At 37.3% G+C, this 18,490-nt stretch overlaps 1 protein-coding gene across 4 annotated transcripts in view; it reads right to left on the bottom strand.

Moving 5' to 3' along the window:
• The window catches only part of XPO4 (exportin 4), an 85,229-nt gene that overhangs the window by 30,726 nt on the left and 36,013 nt on the right, over positions 1-18,490 (bottom strand). For 2 of the 4 annotated variants that reach the window (XR_008578997.1, XM_054839611.1), the window contains exons 5-9: positions 14,915-15,031; positions 13,976-14,129; positions 4,642-4,754; positions 2,046-2,203; positions 1,600-1,774 (exon numbers count right to left, since the gene is read on the bottom strand). Coding sequence is in view for 3 of the 4 variants with exons in the window: in XM_054839611.1 (XP_054695586.1) it covers positions 1,600-1,774; positions 2,046-2,203; positions 4,642-4,754; positions 13,976-14,129; positions 14,915-15,031 (717 nt within the window). In the remaining variant the exon portion in view is untranslated. The remainder of the gene's footprint in view (positions 1-1,599; positions 1,775-2,045; positions 2,204-4,641; positions 4,755-13,975; positions 14,130-14,914; positions 15,032-18,490) is intronic. The other 2 variants (XM_054839625.1, XM_054839634.1) reach the window with 2 other exon arrangements.

Here is an 18,490-nt window from a genome sequence, read left to right as displayed (position 1 = left end):
ATGATTTAAAGATTCAAGGAGAGTGAGAAAATTGCCTCTTAAACAAAATCTTGCATTCTCTTTCTGATGTCGATGAATCTGAGAACATTTAAGTTTAATACTGAAAAGACTTTCTTCAGCAAAAACTATGGGATTCTAAGTGTAGGCAGCCACAGTTTACTAGGCATAACTGGTCAGTCATTTCCAAAACAAACTTTGTACCAGACAGTGGTACAAGCTACCATAAGCTTTTGCTGAGAGATGAAGTGTTTTGAATGGCGTTATGTTGAGCACTGTTTTCATGGTTACATATTCTAGCTCTCAAGTAACAAGAGTCTAATTGAAGAAACAACATCCCCTTAGTCCCTTTAATTTAAATGATAGGTGCCTATGGGTTTGCTGAATCTTTCCTATAAAGGCTCCAGGAACGTTCCTAAATGTGTTGGCGAGCACCAGAATATTTGTTAAATGGTCTAGCAGAAAATCTCCAAAGCAGGGCACATTTTGACCAATAAGGTTTGGAAAGTAGCTGTATTTTAGATTCTAAATTTAATCACCAATTTTTTGATTAAGACATGAACACACCTGGAAGTTTAAGTGAGCACTGGGCCAAATGTAATACATTTTAACCTTGAAGCAAAGGCATGATCTAATGCTCTGCAATGAATGCTAATTAACACACCTGCGACCTCTGGTAAAGAAACACATCCATCACCTTTATAAATAAATACTTCTATAATTATTTTCAAACTCAGGTAATTAAGTTCAGTCAATATAGCACAACTGGTAAAAATTCATACTTTTTAATGATAACGGGGAAATACTGGCTAATATCTTGATAGTCTCATTTTAAATCAACAGCTACTGAACGTATATAGCTGAAGTGCAAGATTACTCACATTAATTCTTATCAGCTTTTTTCCTTAAACTAGGTCTCCTTCGGTTTTTTTTTAATGCAATTTTTAGAAGCAGAAGACTTAGACTATCCCAACTGCTCTTTAGTGTTAGAATCAAAGTTTGAAAGAAGTAAATAGAAAAAAAACTCTCTCTGAATTCTTGTGCTAGAATAGTACACAGAATTACCATTTGAACTGCGTCAGCAATGAAGGGATGATTTGAACAGCTTAGAAGTATGAGGTTAACAACAGATCTTAACAGCTACATTCACTTAAAACAGAAGTTCCTGACTCAGAACTCTTGACAGCAGTTAAGTTTCAGTCTGTCCATATGTTCACGTAGTCATTTTAAGCTTTCAGGACTGTAGCTCATTCATTATCTACAACAGTTTTCAGAGAAGTCCTACAAGAGCAAGTCAGCAATATTTAAGGACTTTAGTATTTTTTCATGAATCTATTCTTTTTAAAATGAAAATATGAGACAAGGGCTTTAAATCTAAACAAAGTCTGAAAGATGCACACAGTGTGTGATTATGTTCATTATGTTCTTTGAAACAAAGAAAACCTTCTCAGATGTGATTTCAGAAATATCTGGAACAAAACCACTGAATTCCCAACAGTTTTTAATAAAACAGCCAGATTCTCATGTCACTTGTGTTTATCACAAATAGAGAAAAACAACAACAACAAAAAGACTACCTACTATTTTAGAGCAGATACTTACCACTTCTTCCAAGGCAGCACTTCTTCCAAAAGAACAAGTGAGGTGTGCGAGGCAGTTAACAAATGAAGAGAAAAGTTCATTTGGAATGGCAGTTAAAATATTGCGAGGAAATACAGTTATCAGGTTGCTGATAATACTGGAAATTCCCACTGCTTCAGAGTCTTCTATTTCAATTCTACAGATAGAAATAGCAGTTAGTGTTTTGCCATTAAGAAAAATGCTAAAAGTGAATTGATTTTGTTGATACATTTTCAATCAATAAATCTATTTCATATTACTTAAGCACCACCATCTTTAAATTTAATTTCTTAATTTCACTAATCCAACAGTAAGCACAAATTATAGCCAGAAATAAGCAAGCCATACCAGTTCTCCACACAGATACGCTACACTCCAAACTAAAGATTAAAAGATGCCATCTAAATTTAGAGAGCAGGCATACATACCCATTGATAGTATTCAGTAATCCCTCAATGAAGTGTGCCAGGTAATCAACTTGTGAACCTTCATCGGGAAAGACTGGCCCGTGCAAAGATGCCAGCTGTGCCAGACACTGTAATGAATCTTGGGCCATATCTGTATCTTCTCTGATTTTTCGATGTACCTTTCAGGAAGTGAGATAGTTAATAATACACGGAAAATAGGGTGTTCTTACAACAGTCACATGGCTCTCAACCCAAAAGAGCACACACCAAAAAAAGCTTACTATAACTTCCATTCAGTCTGAAATGCAAGGGTTTCTACAACTCTCTAAACCATAATAAATGTCAAGATTGTGACTCAGCTCACAAAATCGCAAGCCTTGAATTAACTCACTGAAACTAACATTTAGTTAAGTCTCACCTACATGTTGAAAATTGAACTGTCTACTGAATGTTATGTCTTAAAGAGAGAAACAGATGCCAGCCAGCCAGACATACTGCTCCTTCTAAAAACAGCAATAATGACAGTCATCTCTATTATGCTAACTATGCCTAGGCTACGGAGTCTTGCTAAAGTTAGTCAACAAGTTCAATCAAGATTATACAGATGCTTCTTTAGCAGAGGTAAACACTGAAGACACATACAAAAATGAATGCATCACTTCCTTGGCAACACCCTTAACATTATACAAGGCCAACAATAATCTTCCCACATTTCTGCGAACTGTTATGTCATCACTTCTGCTGGCGAGACATTCTAGATTCAAATCTTCTAATACGTCAGTAATCTTATTCTCACAAACATACTTTAATTATCAAGTACAGATTTTAAGAATTTTCTTATGCTCATGCCTCCTATTTTTTACATAAGATATAATGAATAAATACAGGGTAGCTTTTTCACCCAGAAGCAAATTTAGTTAAAATTATTTCATCAGTATTATACATGAAAGTTCAGTTCAAACACTAACCATTTCTCTGTGGCATTATAGTTACCACTTCACCCAACTTATAACTAGTTGGATTAGTTGCACAGTTAATCTCTGAAAGATCAAACTAGCAGGAGAAACAAACCCTGCAATAGAAATACCCCTCCTAATATACATCCCACACTGGGCTGAGATTAGAACTGAAGGCCCTCTCTTTAACATAGCAGTCCTGCCAACTTTTGCAAGGTTATTAAAATTTCTTAGATCATATAAATGAATATGAACTACTACCATTCACTAACATTACTTCAAATAGCAAACTAATACGACAAGCCTCAACCATTGCAAATCAGGAATCTAAAACCATACTGCCCTGGCTAGCATTCATTCAAAAATAATCAAATACAGGCGGGTTTTGGTTACTATTAAGAGAAATGCAGATGTATTAAAACAATTCTGCATGTTATTCAAAACATTCTTATCATTAATAAGTAATTGTAAACCAACCAAAGAAACAGATATCTAACTCTGACAGCTTCACACTATTAAACGAGGAAGGGTTAATATGTAAGCCAAAAAGTTATTTGCATGTGGAGGTTCACAGCTGACAGTAGCAACTGTCTGGATAGTCTAGACAGCTGTTCAGATTGTGTGTAGCTGCTAAGAGTTCTGCCAGTGATTTTTTTTTCACCTTTTCAAAACTGCTGGAACAGATAAACTTGCTGTAAAAAAAAAAAAAGATATTAAAAAAATAAAATCTAATTTATCAAAAAATCCTACAAAGTAAGGACATGTATCTAAGCATGTATCAGACAACTCTCAAGCAGCACTGGAGACTTACATTTACTTTGTCTAATAATAACAACTTTGTCCAAGTTTTCAGCACATTATTTCTCTGCTTTGCAAAAATGAAAACAGTCCGAGAATGCTGAATTCTCAGGTCCCAAGCGATGTAACATAAGATAAAATAGCATAGTAAATGAATTTATAAGCCAACATATGTTGCCGCTGCAGTAACTCCTAGCTGAACAAAGACTACAGACTTCTCACCCCGACAGTGGTAGAAAGAAAACAATACTAATTTTATCCGGTTTTAATATCATGGGTTTTCTTTTAAGCTACAGAAATTCAATATTACATTCCCCTATCCCAACTCTACGTCTTCCCCATCCCTCATAACTTATCTATTGTAACTTGCTTGGATTTACTTTGTGCAGAGGAAAGAGATGCAGAATTCTGTATGCTGAAACTGCTAGAAAACTGCAATTACGTTACTTATTTTCAGCTGTTCTGTTGAGCAAATGCTTTAAGATCAGTAAACACACTGTTCATTTGATCTTTTTTGAGAGCTGTTACACCTTATCTGAAAGAGATACTCTACTACTGCTTACCACACTCGGTTTTGTTTGGTGAATGCATGTCCAAAAGTATTAAATGTATAAAAGTTTAGACAACTATACACCTTTTTGTTTTGTTAATGGTCATCAATTTAAGGCAACTTATAGGCAAAATACATATTCAGTAACCTAGCAAAAAAATACAATCCTTCTGTTTGCTTTTTAAGGCAAGCTGCAGTTAACAGAATCAGTCCTACCTGATGCAAAAGGAGGAGTCCAACAACACAGTTTTAGAACAGGAAGGAGCTGCTTTCCCTGTGGTCTGTACTATCAAAGTTGAAGAAAGAAACTTACTGTAAAGAAAAGCTCCATAACTCTGCTGTCCAGGAGGGTCTCGCGCCAGGATTCTGTTGGCTTTAGCATCACATTTTGTGAGGATTCAAACATAGCTATATAATGTCTGCCCAGTTATCTGGTGTCAAGGTCAACAATAACATTCCTACTTGGCTTTAAAAAAATCCTAGATACAACAGGATCCATTCAGAAAGAATGTAATGGAAACAAACTTTAAGCCTCTTCACATACACAGCATAATTCATGCATGAGGCCAAGGAATAAAAGGTATTAAGTATTGAAAAAAAGAATGCTCCAGGAATGTTAGATAACAGTTTGATCATAATTATGAGACATACCATAGTGATACGATCACTTTGATAACCAGGGTGTCTAATGTGACACAGCGAGAAGGGAAAAAAGCAACCGCAATTAACAGGTGTTAAAATTTATGCAAAATGGGAAATCATTTTCTAAAAAATTTTCCTGGCAGCTTTTAAAAAGGCCTTATGATAGCTAAAGATAGCTCATTGAAATCTATATCCTATTTTTCTAAATAGCCAAATATGCATCACAGAATGCAGGTATGTTAGCCCTGCATTAATCTACATTTTTTAATCACACTGCGAAGAACAAAAGCATAAGGCACCACAAGGCATTGTCACACTAAACACATGTAAGAGACGTGTGTGAAAAATGCGCACACCATGAAACCACGATTTTGCTGCACTCAGTTCTTACCATGCATTTTGGCATAACTTAATTTACAAAATTCTGCAAATGCTCTAGTACAGAAAACACAGAGATGCGAGCAAAAACATTTAAAGAAGCAGGTTACATTCTTTGTCAGTCAGAAGAGCTTTCATCAAAGATTTTGGAAAGTGCTTCCTTCTGTGACACCCTCCAATCCAAGTAGTAGTAAACCAGTTTTACTTTGGCAACTTCTGTTTTCGTCTATTTTAAGCCCTTCATTATCCAACCTGATCCCTTTCTAACCCAACCATCACAATAAGTAACAGCATGCTCAGCAGCATGTAATGTACTTATTGGTAATGAACTGCATTAACTTTTGTACTCTAAGTCATCGGGTATTAGAAAAAAATGTGTATCAAAAACCTATTTATATGTCTAGAGTAAAATAAATTTCACAATGGTATCATTCAAGAAAACAGACCACTCAACTTTTGATGGGTTTTGTTTAAGAGAACAATATATAAAACAAACATCTAGCTTAATATTAAGAATTGTGGCACAAGGCAGAATGCACAATTTTAGTTTATTTACACTTGTCTTCTGAGTTCTGCCAAAACCAGAAATTCCTAACAACACTGTGCAGAACCACATTCCAAAAAAGCGACTTTTTCCATGGCACAGTACCAAGTGGACATTCACTGTTGGTTTGTGTCCACAACTGTTGTCAGCATGTTATAATGCATAAGAGCAATCAAGGAAACCAGTTTCACCATTTTCAAAATTATCAGTGTGTGTTGAACCGTACCAGATCTGCATTATTTCAGATGGAGAAAAACTAAAAATCACAGAATTGTCTATTTTACTTCCATCTCAAATACAGATGTCATTTAAATGATCAAAAATGCTTCAGTTCTCCAGATGGGGGGGTGTGTGTGTGCATGAAATTATCACATGCAAGCACCCCTTATCAGAAGTAGTATTACAAATTAAAACTAATTTTATCTGGCAAATTAAGCTATGCTTTTTTTTTCCTTTTAATTTGGAACGTTTTAGAAAAACAGTATTTTAGAATTGTTTACTGACAAGCATGTCCTTTGCTGTAAATCTCAAATAAATGACTGGCTTGGAAATACATTGATATCAGAAGATGATCATAGATACATTATCAAATCTCTGAAAATCAATTTGCTCTTCACTAGGTTGAGTCTACAGAGGGGACCAGCTACATAACATTTTTCACATGGAATGAAAGAAGGGCTAGTTTGCTGTCACTATTTTAACAAGCCTCAGTATTTAGCAGCCCTATCCTGTTATTTTTAGTACTGTTTCTCACGCTAATGGACTGATGACACATCTGACAATAGCAGATTTGTTCACTGAACAATACAAGTTATGCCTGCACCTATCACGGAGATCTTACACCCATTTTCTATCACATATGAGATGTATGCCAACATTAGCATAAGTTGGTTGTGGAGATGCTTGCTGCCATGAAATACCTCAAAACTTACTCTGTGCTATGGTTCAGCCTTATTAGCAGCAGTAAAGTTATGCCAAACCTGAAAAAAAATGGCACTAAATTACCTAGTACATGGATGTACACAGGACAAATGCAGTCTTCACCATCAAAAATTAATTTACTTCTCAATACTTATGAGGAAACAAAAAGTACAGAACTAGCACAACACTCTTTTGTAAGCACTCAAGCTATAACATAGACTTATGATAAGCATAGATCAGTCTACTATGACTTCCTAAAGGGTTTGGGTTTGGTTTTGTTTGATTTTATTTAAATGAAAAACAATTGTAAACCACTTCCAGTCATATATACAAAAATGTGTAACATTCCCAATTCTACTGAAGAATGAGTAACTCTCATTACAGTTCACTTTGAATGACACGGAAATCCAGGACAGGAAACAGCTACCAGAAGCACAGCACTGTTTCACACAGTTCACAAGACCTAGGACACCGATTCCTACAGAGACTAGAAACTTCTGCTTGAATTGGATCTGATTCTTCAATAACATATACCAAGTTCTACTGAAAAGCATGAGAATATAACTAGATGCCTTCATGTATGATAAGGCTCACATGCTAATTAATGCCTAGAGAGGAAGAGAAGACCACAATGTTTAAGACAGATTTTCTTTTATCTTTGCCTAAATTTATGGATGTAGACATTAGCTCTACGCTTGGCTTTGTTTCATGAGCTGGAGAAATAAGAGTAACCTTTCTAAAGATACAAATTTCTCATTTTAAAATTGTAATTTGGAAAAAAATTTGAAGCTTTATATGCTTCTTGGAGGAACATATTAAAAAAAGACAATAAGACAAAACAGATGTGTAGTTTTCCTCCCACTCTTTGCCTCTGTCCCAGGAAGGGACTGATGGGTGAAAATGATATCAAAATATTTCATATCCTGAGGCAGCCATGAGGGATTATAATGTTTCACTTCAGGACTTCCCACAAATTCCAGTATCTGAGATTGGATCCCATGGTCTTTTTCCTAAGAGAGGAAAGGCTTGCCCTTCCACAAAGCAGTAAATTAGGAATCAAAGCTGAGATTTTTTCTGCCAGACTCCCATGCACAAATTTATCCTCAGGAGTAAAGAACAACTCAGAAATGGAGGAAAAACTTCTGGAGTGCTAAGGCCTGAATATCTTTCTTAAAAGTTATTTTAATCACTTTACCTTTGTTGTTTGGAACATTTCTGGAGAGCTTTGTTAGTCAGACTTACATTTTACAAATAAAAAACTGCATTAGAAAGGTAACTGCTTGGAGATCTGCCACCCCGTGTTATAATGCTAACATACTGCTTATATTTGGATTTTTAAGATCTCCTCTGGCTTGCTAGCTAGTCAGCCAAGCGCATGGGATGAGTCTAGGAGCAACGGTCTAAAACTGATGCAGAGGCTTGCTGCCCCCTATGGAGAAACGCTTCACAAACCTTTGTATGACTTACACTCTCAGCAAACATATCCAGCATTCAGGAGAAGGAACATATGCTTAAATATTTAATTATTAAACACAAGTATTCTTAACTGTCATGCGAATGAAACAATACTTTGTGTTGGAGACACTGGACTCAGATTGCAACAACAGGCATAGGAAGTGTAGGAAGGCCCAAGCTAATTTTAAAACTGGCCAGTTCTGGAGCTGCTAGTGGTGTAACCATGCCAGTACCAAGTCTCATGTTGACCACCCAAGTGGATTCTGTAGCTCCTGCTACAGTTATACAGCTAATAGTATGCAAGCTAATCACTTTAAGCCTAACTTACACTTAAAGTACCTCTGCAGAAGTCACTGCCATGCAGACGCAGCTCAAGAGTCACACCATTCCACTATATACTGGCTGCCACCTAGGAAGCTGATGACAAAGCACTGCAAAACTGAAACTTAAAACCACAGGGGCAAGAAAGCAGAAAAGGGAAAAAAACTATATATTTTATCAGTTCCCTTTCATAAAAAGGGTCATTACTGGTCTCTTTTCCTCTTCTGATATTAATGCTTTTAAGATGCTCTTACATTGCAAACTGATTTCAAAATTCATACAGGAAAACCCAAATGATGAAACACCAAATGTTAAAAAGTTCAATATCAATACAAACATGTTTAGTGCAATTATGACCAAATTCAGGGGATCTGTCAATCTTCTTGGGTTTGCCCAACTTTGTCTTAAAAAGTTGCTAGAAAGGATTGTCAAGAAAACACACAGTACTCTAGAAATAATTTCTGAACATCAGGGATTTCAAAGTCAGGTCAGTTTTCACCTATGAGTGATGTCTGATAAACGTAAAATGCAGCTCTATTTTGCACTTTCATAAATAGAGCTATTTTAGTTACATTGAATTTTTCTTTATATCCCAAACAACAGCCAGGATAGTACCCCGAGTCTTCATCTTTCAGATAAGGACAGACTGCTGTAGTAAATTCAGGATATTCCCAAGCTGCTAACAAACACAAGGTCTATGGAAAGCAGCCCTGCTGCTGAAGGAAATCTGTTTTGTCGCTCCTTGGTACAGGTTCAATCATTTCTGTAGCTGCGCAACAAATCAAACTGGGGACCTCAACCTGCTAAAAAAAAAGGTTTTCAGCCAGCTGGTTCCCTGCTCAGTATCATGCTCATGGGAGGTGCTAGGGCAGGATGCTTTTTCAGCAGCAATGCCAACTTAAATCATTCCCCAAAACAAACCTCAAGTTTTCTGGAGCATTGTGTGTGCCTTTCATGCACTTCCATTATGCATAACAGCTGCTACCAATCTGGGTTGGACCAAGTTCAAATCTTGAAAGTCTGCAGAGCTATATGGTTCACAGGATCTCCCAGAAAGGTGTCTCATTCTGGCTTGAGGTTTAAAAGACATTTTCAAAACAGATATGAAAAGCTTTGTTCCTTTAACTGTGTGGCCGAGGAACACACACTTAAAAAGCATTCAGATCAGACAAAAGCTTCTGTCAGTTCATACAATTGCCATCACACTATTAATTTCAATGGAACAGCAACAATGCACATTAGTCGAGTGCATCCCATTAGGTTTACGTAACCTGTATTTTAAATCCAATCCCCTATTCTACATTCACTTGAAAATTTGCCAGCTTGCCTCCAAGCAAGTAGAGGCACCAAATCCAAAACAAGAACTAAAGCTCAAGTTCCTCTTTATTCACGTACTCTAATCCGTATGTTAATGAATAAAGGATAAGTAGTTCTATGACAGCTCCTAATGACAGATAATAGACACCTTTTTGTAGATGGGAGACAACTGGACAAAAATCTTATGTTCTGTTTAAGAACTTTTGCATTTGAGAACATTCATCCAAAGTCCATTGGAACGTGGCTGCTAAGAACAGATAAATCCTAAAGTCAAGAAGTAGTGAGAAACATCTCTGGAGGTAAAAGAATATGAATTATAATTACATCTTGACTCCGCAGGACATATATGTCCATGTCAAGGCGCATTAAAGCCCAGCAACATTCAGCTCCTTAACTGGAGACTTTGGACACTCACAATATACTAGGAGTGAGATCCCTGAAAGCACTCTTGTAAAGGAGCGGGCCATAGCTCTTGGTATTGATCTCCTGCGCTTCCTTAATTAGTTAAAACATTCATTTAAGAACAGATGCAGTTAAAACTAGTTCCATTTGAGTAAACCATACTTAACAGTACTGTAGCAGCACTGAAAAAAGAAACTCTACAGAAGCCAACATGCCACAACAGACTACCATATGTTCTTAGTGCAAAATAGTAATCCTATGTTATTGTCATTTCCAAAAGTACTGCCAAAAACTTCCAAAGCATCCACAAACACCAGGTGAACTAATACCTTGAGGTAGCAGATAAAAATAAGATGATTGCCTGTGTATTAGACAATGAAATGGAAGAAACTGCACGTGACTGAAAGGAGGCCTCCTAGGTCACCATGCCCTGCCCTTCCTATTGCAGGCACTACATCCCAAGACACTTGAAAAATACTGAGTTCCAACTTGAAAGTGGGTAGGTCCCAGCCTCTCTTCTTTTGTTGCTCCAATGAGGTGGCTATTCCAGAATGCATCTTTCATGCTAGTAATAGACAATAAAGACTTACTCTTACTCTTCTGGGGCCCTCAAGATAAGAAGGACACAGACCTGTTGGAGCGAGTCCAGAGGAGGGCCACGAAGATGATCAGAGGGCTGGAGCACCTCTCCTATGAGGACAGGCTGAGAGAGTTGGGCTTGTTCAGCCTGGAGAAGAGAAGGCTCTGGGGAGACCTTATAGCAGCCTTCTAGTACCTGAAGGGGGCCTACAAGAAAGCTGGAGAGGGACTGTTTACAAGGGCAAGTAGTGACAGAACAAGCAGTAATGGGTTTAAAACTGAAAGAGGGTAGATTTAGATATTAGGAAGAAATTCTTCCCTGTGAGGGTGGTGAGGAACTGAAGTTGTGGAGGCCCCCTCCCTGGAAGTGTTCAAGGCCAGGTTGGATGGGGCTTTGGGTAACCTGGTCTAGTGGAGGGTGTCCCTGCCCATGGCAGGGGGGTTGGAACTAGATGGTTTTTAAGGTCCCTTCCAACCCAAACTATTCTATGATTCTGTTGTGATTGGTGGCAGCATTGTCCAAGACTGCATTTAACAATGCAACACATACTAAGTTATCCTATAACAGCACAAGACCTCTTGAGAAGTGGTATGTTTTGATGCAATTCTCACAACATGGTAATTTAAATAACATGCCTCTTGGCGATGGTGACTGTAGAGTTAAAGCACATTTATGCTACTTCCTTTTTTCAGAGATACAAGAATCTTGCTAAAGACTATTGTTATGCTGCAGGGAATACTGAGAATCAATACTATCTTGCTAGGGGAAATACCAACTAAAGGAAAAGATTTATCTGTGGATACAATGGATCATTTTACTCCATGTTTCGAGTATTAAATTTATGCCCATCGCTTTGGCATATGTACTGTCAAGATTTGGAAAGAGGATACCAAAATGATACCAACTAATCAATCAACACAACAATTCTTACGTTCTTATGTAATGTGCTATCTATTTAGAAACTGTAGCCAAGTTAAGTTTCACCGCCCATGAGCTAACAATCAACAGTTACTTTTAAATCAGTCTTGTTAAGGAAGAGAGATTTATGCCACAATACAATCAACATGATGCTATAAACCCCAACAGTTATTGAATCTTGGTCAGCTAAGACCCATATTTCTCAAGGATGATTAAAGCCATTCCAACTTCTGTGAAAACAGGTCCCTACATAGAGGAGGGAGACCCAAGCTGGTGCTATAATTCTTATATCAAAAGGAAATGTTGAATGGTAGGAAACAAAAAGATGGTATCAAGTGGAGCAGAAGTTATGAAAAGATTTGAAATAGAGCCATGTAAGAACACTTGTGGTGGTTCAGACTAAAGGTCCATCCAGTCTCCAGAAGTGGCCAGAATTTGTTTAACAGCTGTAATATCTAAAGTAGGCCAAGTAGCAGAAAACACTGTTAACCTTAAGCAGCAGTATGGCTTGCTTAGCTATTTCAATTAACACCTATTTACTAGCACCTATAGACTAAATCACTTCATGTTATACAGAGGTATAAATGAAAGGTGGAACTCCTAAGGCTCCACATCTTGCTTGTATATATCTAGCTCCACCACTGCAAACCTTAGCCTAGGATAAAGTGCTCGTGAAGGACTAGAGCCTTCCCTTTCAAACTTTAACAAGATCAGTATTTAGGACTACATCAAAGGTATGCACAGAGCAAGACTAAAATTCAGAGGGAACCATCACTGCACAACACAAGAGCATTTCCTTTCTATTTAAAATTACAGCTTTGAAAGAAAAAGTGTTCACACATTATTTGAATTCTTACAAATCCCAAATCCTCTTCCAAAAACTTTTATAAGATGAAATAATTTGACTCCAGTCTCAGTCCTGTAGGCACAGGCACTAAATTCCTCTCTGGACCCCTGTCAAATCACTTCAGTGATTAATATGAGTGAGATATTTACTTTTAATCCATGACACCTTCCATAAAGAAGTATTCTGCTGGTATTCTGCTTTACAGATGTGAACCAAGGAATATCCAGTTTTAAATAATTTCACTTTTGCTGCCTGCTGCATAACAAACAGAATCAAAGACTTCAGAAACACAAAGATATCACCTTCTGACCATCAAACCAGGAAAGCAAATAAAATCCTTTACAGTGGATTTGAAGGCAACATCGAGATTCCTGCAGTATGTATAATTTAGTAGCAATTTCAAAAGGTTTTAAGGAAAAAAGCTTATAAACTAGCTTAAAAATTAGGCTCTTGGAAAGCTTGCTAAGCATCTTAAAGACAATCTAGCTATTAAGAGGCATTGTGATGTGTTACTGCAAGTGCTGTCGTAACCCTCTATTAAATAGAGAACATGATTGATTATTTCTACAATTTCTAGCCTATTTTTGGGGCTGAGCATTTTTATATCTCTTTTCTTCTCTCCCTCACTAAGACTCTTTCTCTTTCTGATTCCCATTTCCTCCTTCACCTTCCATATCCACCTTTCTCTGGACTTCCATAATCAGCACACATCATAAAGATGTCAAAATGGAAGCAGTGGCACCTGTGCAAAAAGGAGATGCCATTTCTCCTCTCAGCTAGCAAATACTTTTTCTTCAGACCTAAGAAAAAAACTATTATATGTTCTGGTATATGACTACACTGTTTTATGGGGAGTCGGTTGAGCATGCGCTCTCCTAAATGATGAGGCATTTACCTGCCTCCCTCCCCTTTTCTGAGAGAGAAAAGTAGGACAGATCAGATCTCCGCATAAAAATTAAACAGAGCTTAAACCTCTTCAGCATTTGGTTCTGCACTAAATCAGTATATTACACTCTTCCTCTCCCCTGCACCAACTAGACAGACCATCAACCTGTAACTGGGGCCTGCTCTGATGAACTCATTTTGAATTTTATATAAAATATTTTAAAAGTTTAATGAAGAGCAACAGCAGCTTCTGTACATAAGCATCTGTTAGCAAGCACGAGGGTGACCAAGAACACTAATGGAAGAAAACATAAATCAAGGACTAAATATAAGGCTTATAATTTTTACATTTTTCTCTCCTCGCAAAGACGTTACTTATCACCCTCTAGAAGTGACCCAAGCCAGCTGAAATAAAGGGCCTGACATTAAAAGGATATAATTTGGAGGAAGGAAGTTCCAGCTTAAGACCTGATTGGCTAGTGCAAGATAACGCTGAAACACTGAAGACATCTGAGCATTGAGGTTTTCACGTCTGCTGAATTCCTGAAGTACCTCTACTGTGAGCATGAAGATCTGCCGCAGATCGTCCTCCTATAGTCAGGACGAACACAATGTATTAATAGAGTCTCTCAGTCATTAATTAAAATGTTGATTAAAAAGAAATACTTTTCTAAAGAGAAAAGAATTTTCTAGGTTCACCCTATTTTTCATTAAAATACAGAAAATATTCTGAAGTTGTCAGTCAGACCCCCCCACCATGCCAAAATTAACAGATTGTGTTTGTAAAGAATAAGAAAAAAAATCTTCTCATAAATGCTAGTGATTAAAAGAAAAACTTAACAACATGTTTTTAACAACTGGTGGAGGAGAGGGTTGGTCTTTGGCATGAAAAAAAGTTGGTAAGTTGTTCCACAACAGTCAGTTTAAAGCGATGCCTTCACAAAAACATTTCTGCCTGGCCAAACAATACATCTGAGACAACCAGACTACACCATCTGCAATAATATTTTTAAATACATAGCTCTCCTTGGCTTTAAACCAAAGCTATATTTAAGACTATCATTGTTCCACAGAGTATTCGTTTTGTTTGCAATTGGTAGCCAAGGAATTAAAGAGTCCAACCACATAAAGATCTGTAGCTCTACATTCATAAAATGGGCAAAAAGGGATTGCACCTTTTTAATACCAGTTTTTAAAAAATATATTATCAACTTTCCTGAAGTAGCCAGTATCTGCATTTATAATATATTTGTCCTATTAAATGGTCTTAGACACACGCTGTACCTGAATGCACCTGGCACAAGAAAGTACTTCTGTTTCTCAATGCTTAAGTTTTAGAAAGACAGGTAGCATATATTGACACAGAACTAGTTTACCTGAAATACACGTTTACAGTTACCATGGAACTCCATGCTTAGTCCAATGTTGCTGGTTTTACTTGAACTTGAGAACTCGCTCAACAACGCCGTTAAAATGGAACAGGCCAAAGTTTGCTATAAAAAAAATAAGGGGGAATAATATAACTAAAAGATGTCCAATAACGTAATACCACCTACATTGTCCTTAAATTTTTTTATTAGCATTTTTCTACAACTAGTACTTCAGTTTCTTCTAACACAAACTAGAACAAGTCCAACTTTCAGGAGTATAGATCCTTGGGTGAACCACCTCTGGAATCATCAAGGCTCCATCCTTACAAAAGAAATTCAAGTATTTGAGCAATATAAAAGCTAGCACCTGCACAATCATCACTACAAAATGGAAACAAACTTACTGCAATTCATTTCCCAGCCTTGCCGTTTACTTTCTCTCCCTGCACGCAGGGCTTTACAGGTAATTACTTTAAGGGAAGATTCATTTTCCACTTATTTCTTTTGATCTAATAATTCAGGTCACTCTGAAGTTTGTTTTGGCTCCTCTTTGCTACACTTACCGTATCAATATTTGATCATGATTAAATTTATACCACCAAAAGTGATAAAAGCTAGTCAAAACCAACAACACCTGCAATACACCATCTACTACATCTTTTCCCTCTCCACCCACCAAAAAAAAGAGAGAGGAATACACAGAAAGCTCTGATGCTTGAATGCTTTTGGATACTTCCCTCCAAAGCACAACATCCACAAGCCTCAAAAATAACCTTTAAAACTGCTCTATTAGAACGATGTCTCTGAAGCGATATAAAAATTGGTGAGAAAAAGGCATGTTGATTTCAGAGGGACAGATTGATGAAGACTGAAGGTTTAAGTGTCTTTTTCATTCTCAAAATTTAAGGTAAGGTAAATCAAATGCTTATCCTGAAACACAACTTAAAGTCAACTTTCCTTTATGAAACACACTGCTCTAGCCTTGTTGCTGTTTTTTGAAATAAAAGCTTTTTTTCCTGATGCCAAAGTCCAGTAACCATCATCACCAGTTTTAATACATTTTTTTTAACTGATCATTACACACAAAGGGGAGTAATAAAATATTGTGCAGTGGAGATGCAAGTAGTTCTTCAGAAGTGCACCACACACTACTGTAACAAGCACAATAGAAACTGTATACACTTTTTGTTAAAGAGATGTTCTTAACAAAAAACTTCAAAATTACTGGCTATCCTCCCAGACTGTTCGGAGCCAAGGTGCCAGGGATGGACAGAGGGATAGGAATTGTTAAAGGGTCATGCATGCCAGCAAGTGTCCAGGGGTTAAACAGAAATATGCACACTACCTCTGAACACCCGAAAGATTAAAGTGGAGATGATACTATTTATGCAAGCTCATACAACAGCTGAGACCAGTGCCATCCACCCACCAACTGCAACATCTTTGTTCAGAAATGCCTCTGAAGTCAGTACCTTGACCCCCCAGACAACTAGTTATCTTAGCCAGTATACATTAAATTAACATTCTTACTTGCTAAATAAGTCCCAGACAGATCAAACATAGCGGCTTCATGATAATATATGGGTTTTCTCTTCTACTATATAAAAAAGCTGTAAAGTGGACCAGCATATTGCCGATCAGTTGCTAAATCCAAGCGTTCTCATTTTAAAGAAATAACTATTTATTTCAAGTGGACTATTTCTCTTCTACTGTCACACGTCACATATGATAAAAACAACATTTAGCCAGTGAAAAACAGCATCGCACTTTAAACTACTCCAGCAAAAGTGCCATTTTGCTGAGTTCTGTACTAAACTGAGAAATATTTCTAATTAGCTCAAACATTTCAGTATTTTATTTTCAAATTTCTGGGTAAGCTATTTACACAATAAATATATTTTATTTAGAGGAAATCCAGATTTGATCCGATATAAAAAAAAAATAAAATCAATGTAGGCTAACACTGAGTTTTAAATCCAACATTAAAAGTTCCCTATGAAAATAATTAATCTGGGTGAAGAAAAACCCCACAAACTAAAATAAAACCCCAAAGTTTGGCTCTAGAACAACGCTTGAGATAAGAATACATGTTTTTAAAGGAATAACGCAAAGTTGCCAGAGAACACTGCCCAATTTGACTATGTGCCAGATGCAGAAGCCTCACAAGGGTCTCTAAAGACTTTAAAATGCAGGCTTTTATTTGATGCTTCAATTACTGACGCACTGATACTTTTCAGCTCAGAGAAGCCATGATGTAAGGACATCATTAGTTGCAATTACAAATCTGTACAGCTTGATGCTCTATAACATACCAGATTACCATGTGGTATTAATGTCTGCAATAGTACAACAGCCTGGCTAAAGCTAAGCTGCTTCTGCTCTATCATGTCAAGATCTTCACACCAGCCACCATCCAGACCACCGCAGGACAGCGATGCAGACTGCCCATCGCTTGCAGCGGTTGTCAATTATTGGAAAATAAATCAGTAAGTTCAAATGACAGGTAAGGAGCAATAGGAAACAAAATGTTTGTTCCCAGCGTGACTACAAAATAGTTAATATTAGCTGAAATAATAGATATTTTCTTCTTCCATTTTTCCCAGTTTGTTTATATGGTATATAATAATTTGTCCCTTCTGTTTGGATAGTAATATGCTATTTATTGCATGATAAAAAGTGTTCCAGATATTTTGTGTGCTTTCCTCCTGATTTTAAGGAGGAATTTAAAAGGAAGGTTAAATTTTATGACTGATTGTAAAGAAATTTCTTCAAAGATGTAAAGAATGGATGCAGCTAGGCTGACGATCTGCTAAGAGTATGATAAAGCAGCTTTAGCAGTGACCTGCCCTCTGATTTCAATAAGTTATTTCAGGTAGTTCTGACATCAGTACGTGCTTTGAGCACGAAAGGAGAAGCATGACGTTACTAGAGATTCACACGCTTTACTCCCCCCAGCAGCCTGGTGCACAGCAAACACCAGGGCACACCATATCCCTCTGCTCTCCTCCCTCCCATTGAATTCCCAACATCCCACCAACTCCTTCACCTTGGTATTTCAATACCTGGGGTGCAAATCCTGCCCCATTCCCTCACCACTCCAAAGGCCCTGTGTGCACTACAGGCACATCCATGCCTTTCCTGTCACTATCTGCATCTGTGCTTACCCCTTGCACCCATGAGGAATTGTAAGTACTCCCGTATATCCAGGTGACCAGAGCAGGAGAAGACCAAAAGATAAGATATTGGACAGTAATTTAAAATTTACTGCAATAACAGGCTGAGAGGAGATTGCTTGAGACTGGTTTCCTAGAAGGTAGATGCCAACCCCTAGGACTTACAGACAAGAGCAGAGGAACAGATCAAGACCTGTAATCTGTCCTTGCAATGCCAAGCATTTGCTTAGAGCTCCATACAAAACCACCACTGCTTCCCAAAACTGCCATAAGACTATAGGAATTTACATAGATTGTTGTGCATAGCAGTGAGATTGCCATTTTCATATGAATATTAACAAACTAATTAGCCTAAAAGAACATGTGCTCTGCCATCTATTGAACTCTTCCGAATACACAGTAATACTTC

The sequence above is a fragment of the Grus americana genome, chromosome 1 (assembly GCF_028858705.1).
Source record: "Grus americana isolate bGruAme1 chromosome 1, bGruAme1.mat, whole genome shotgun sequence".
Taxonomy (NCBI): Eukaryota; Metazoa; Chordata; class Aves; order Gruiformes; family Gruidae; genus Grus; species Grus americana.
The sequence above is the reverse complement of the archived record's forward strand: the minus strand, read 5'-3'. Positions and strand labels throughout refer to the sequence as shown.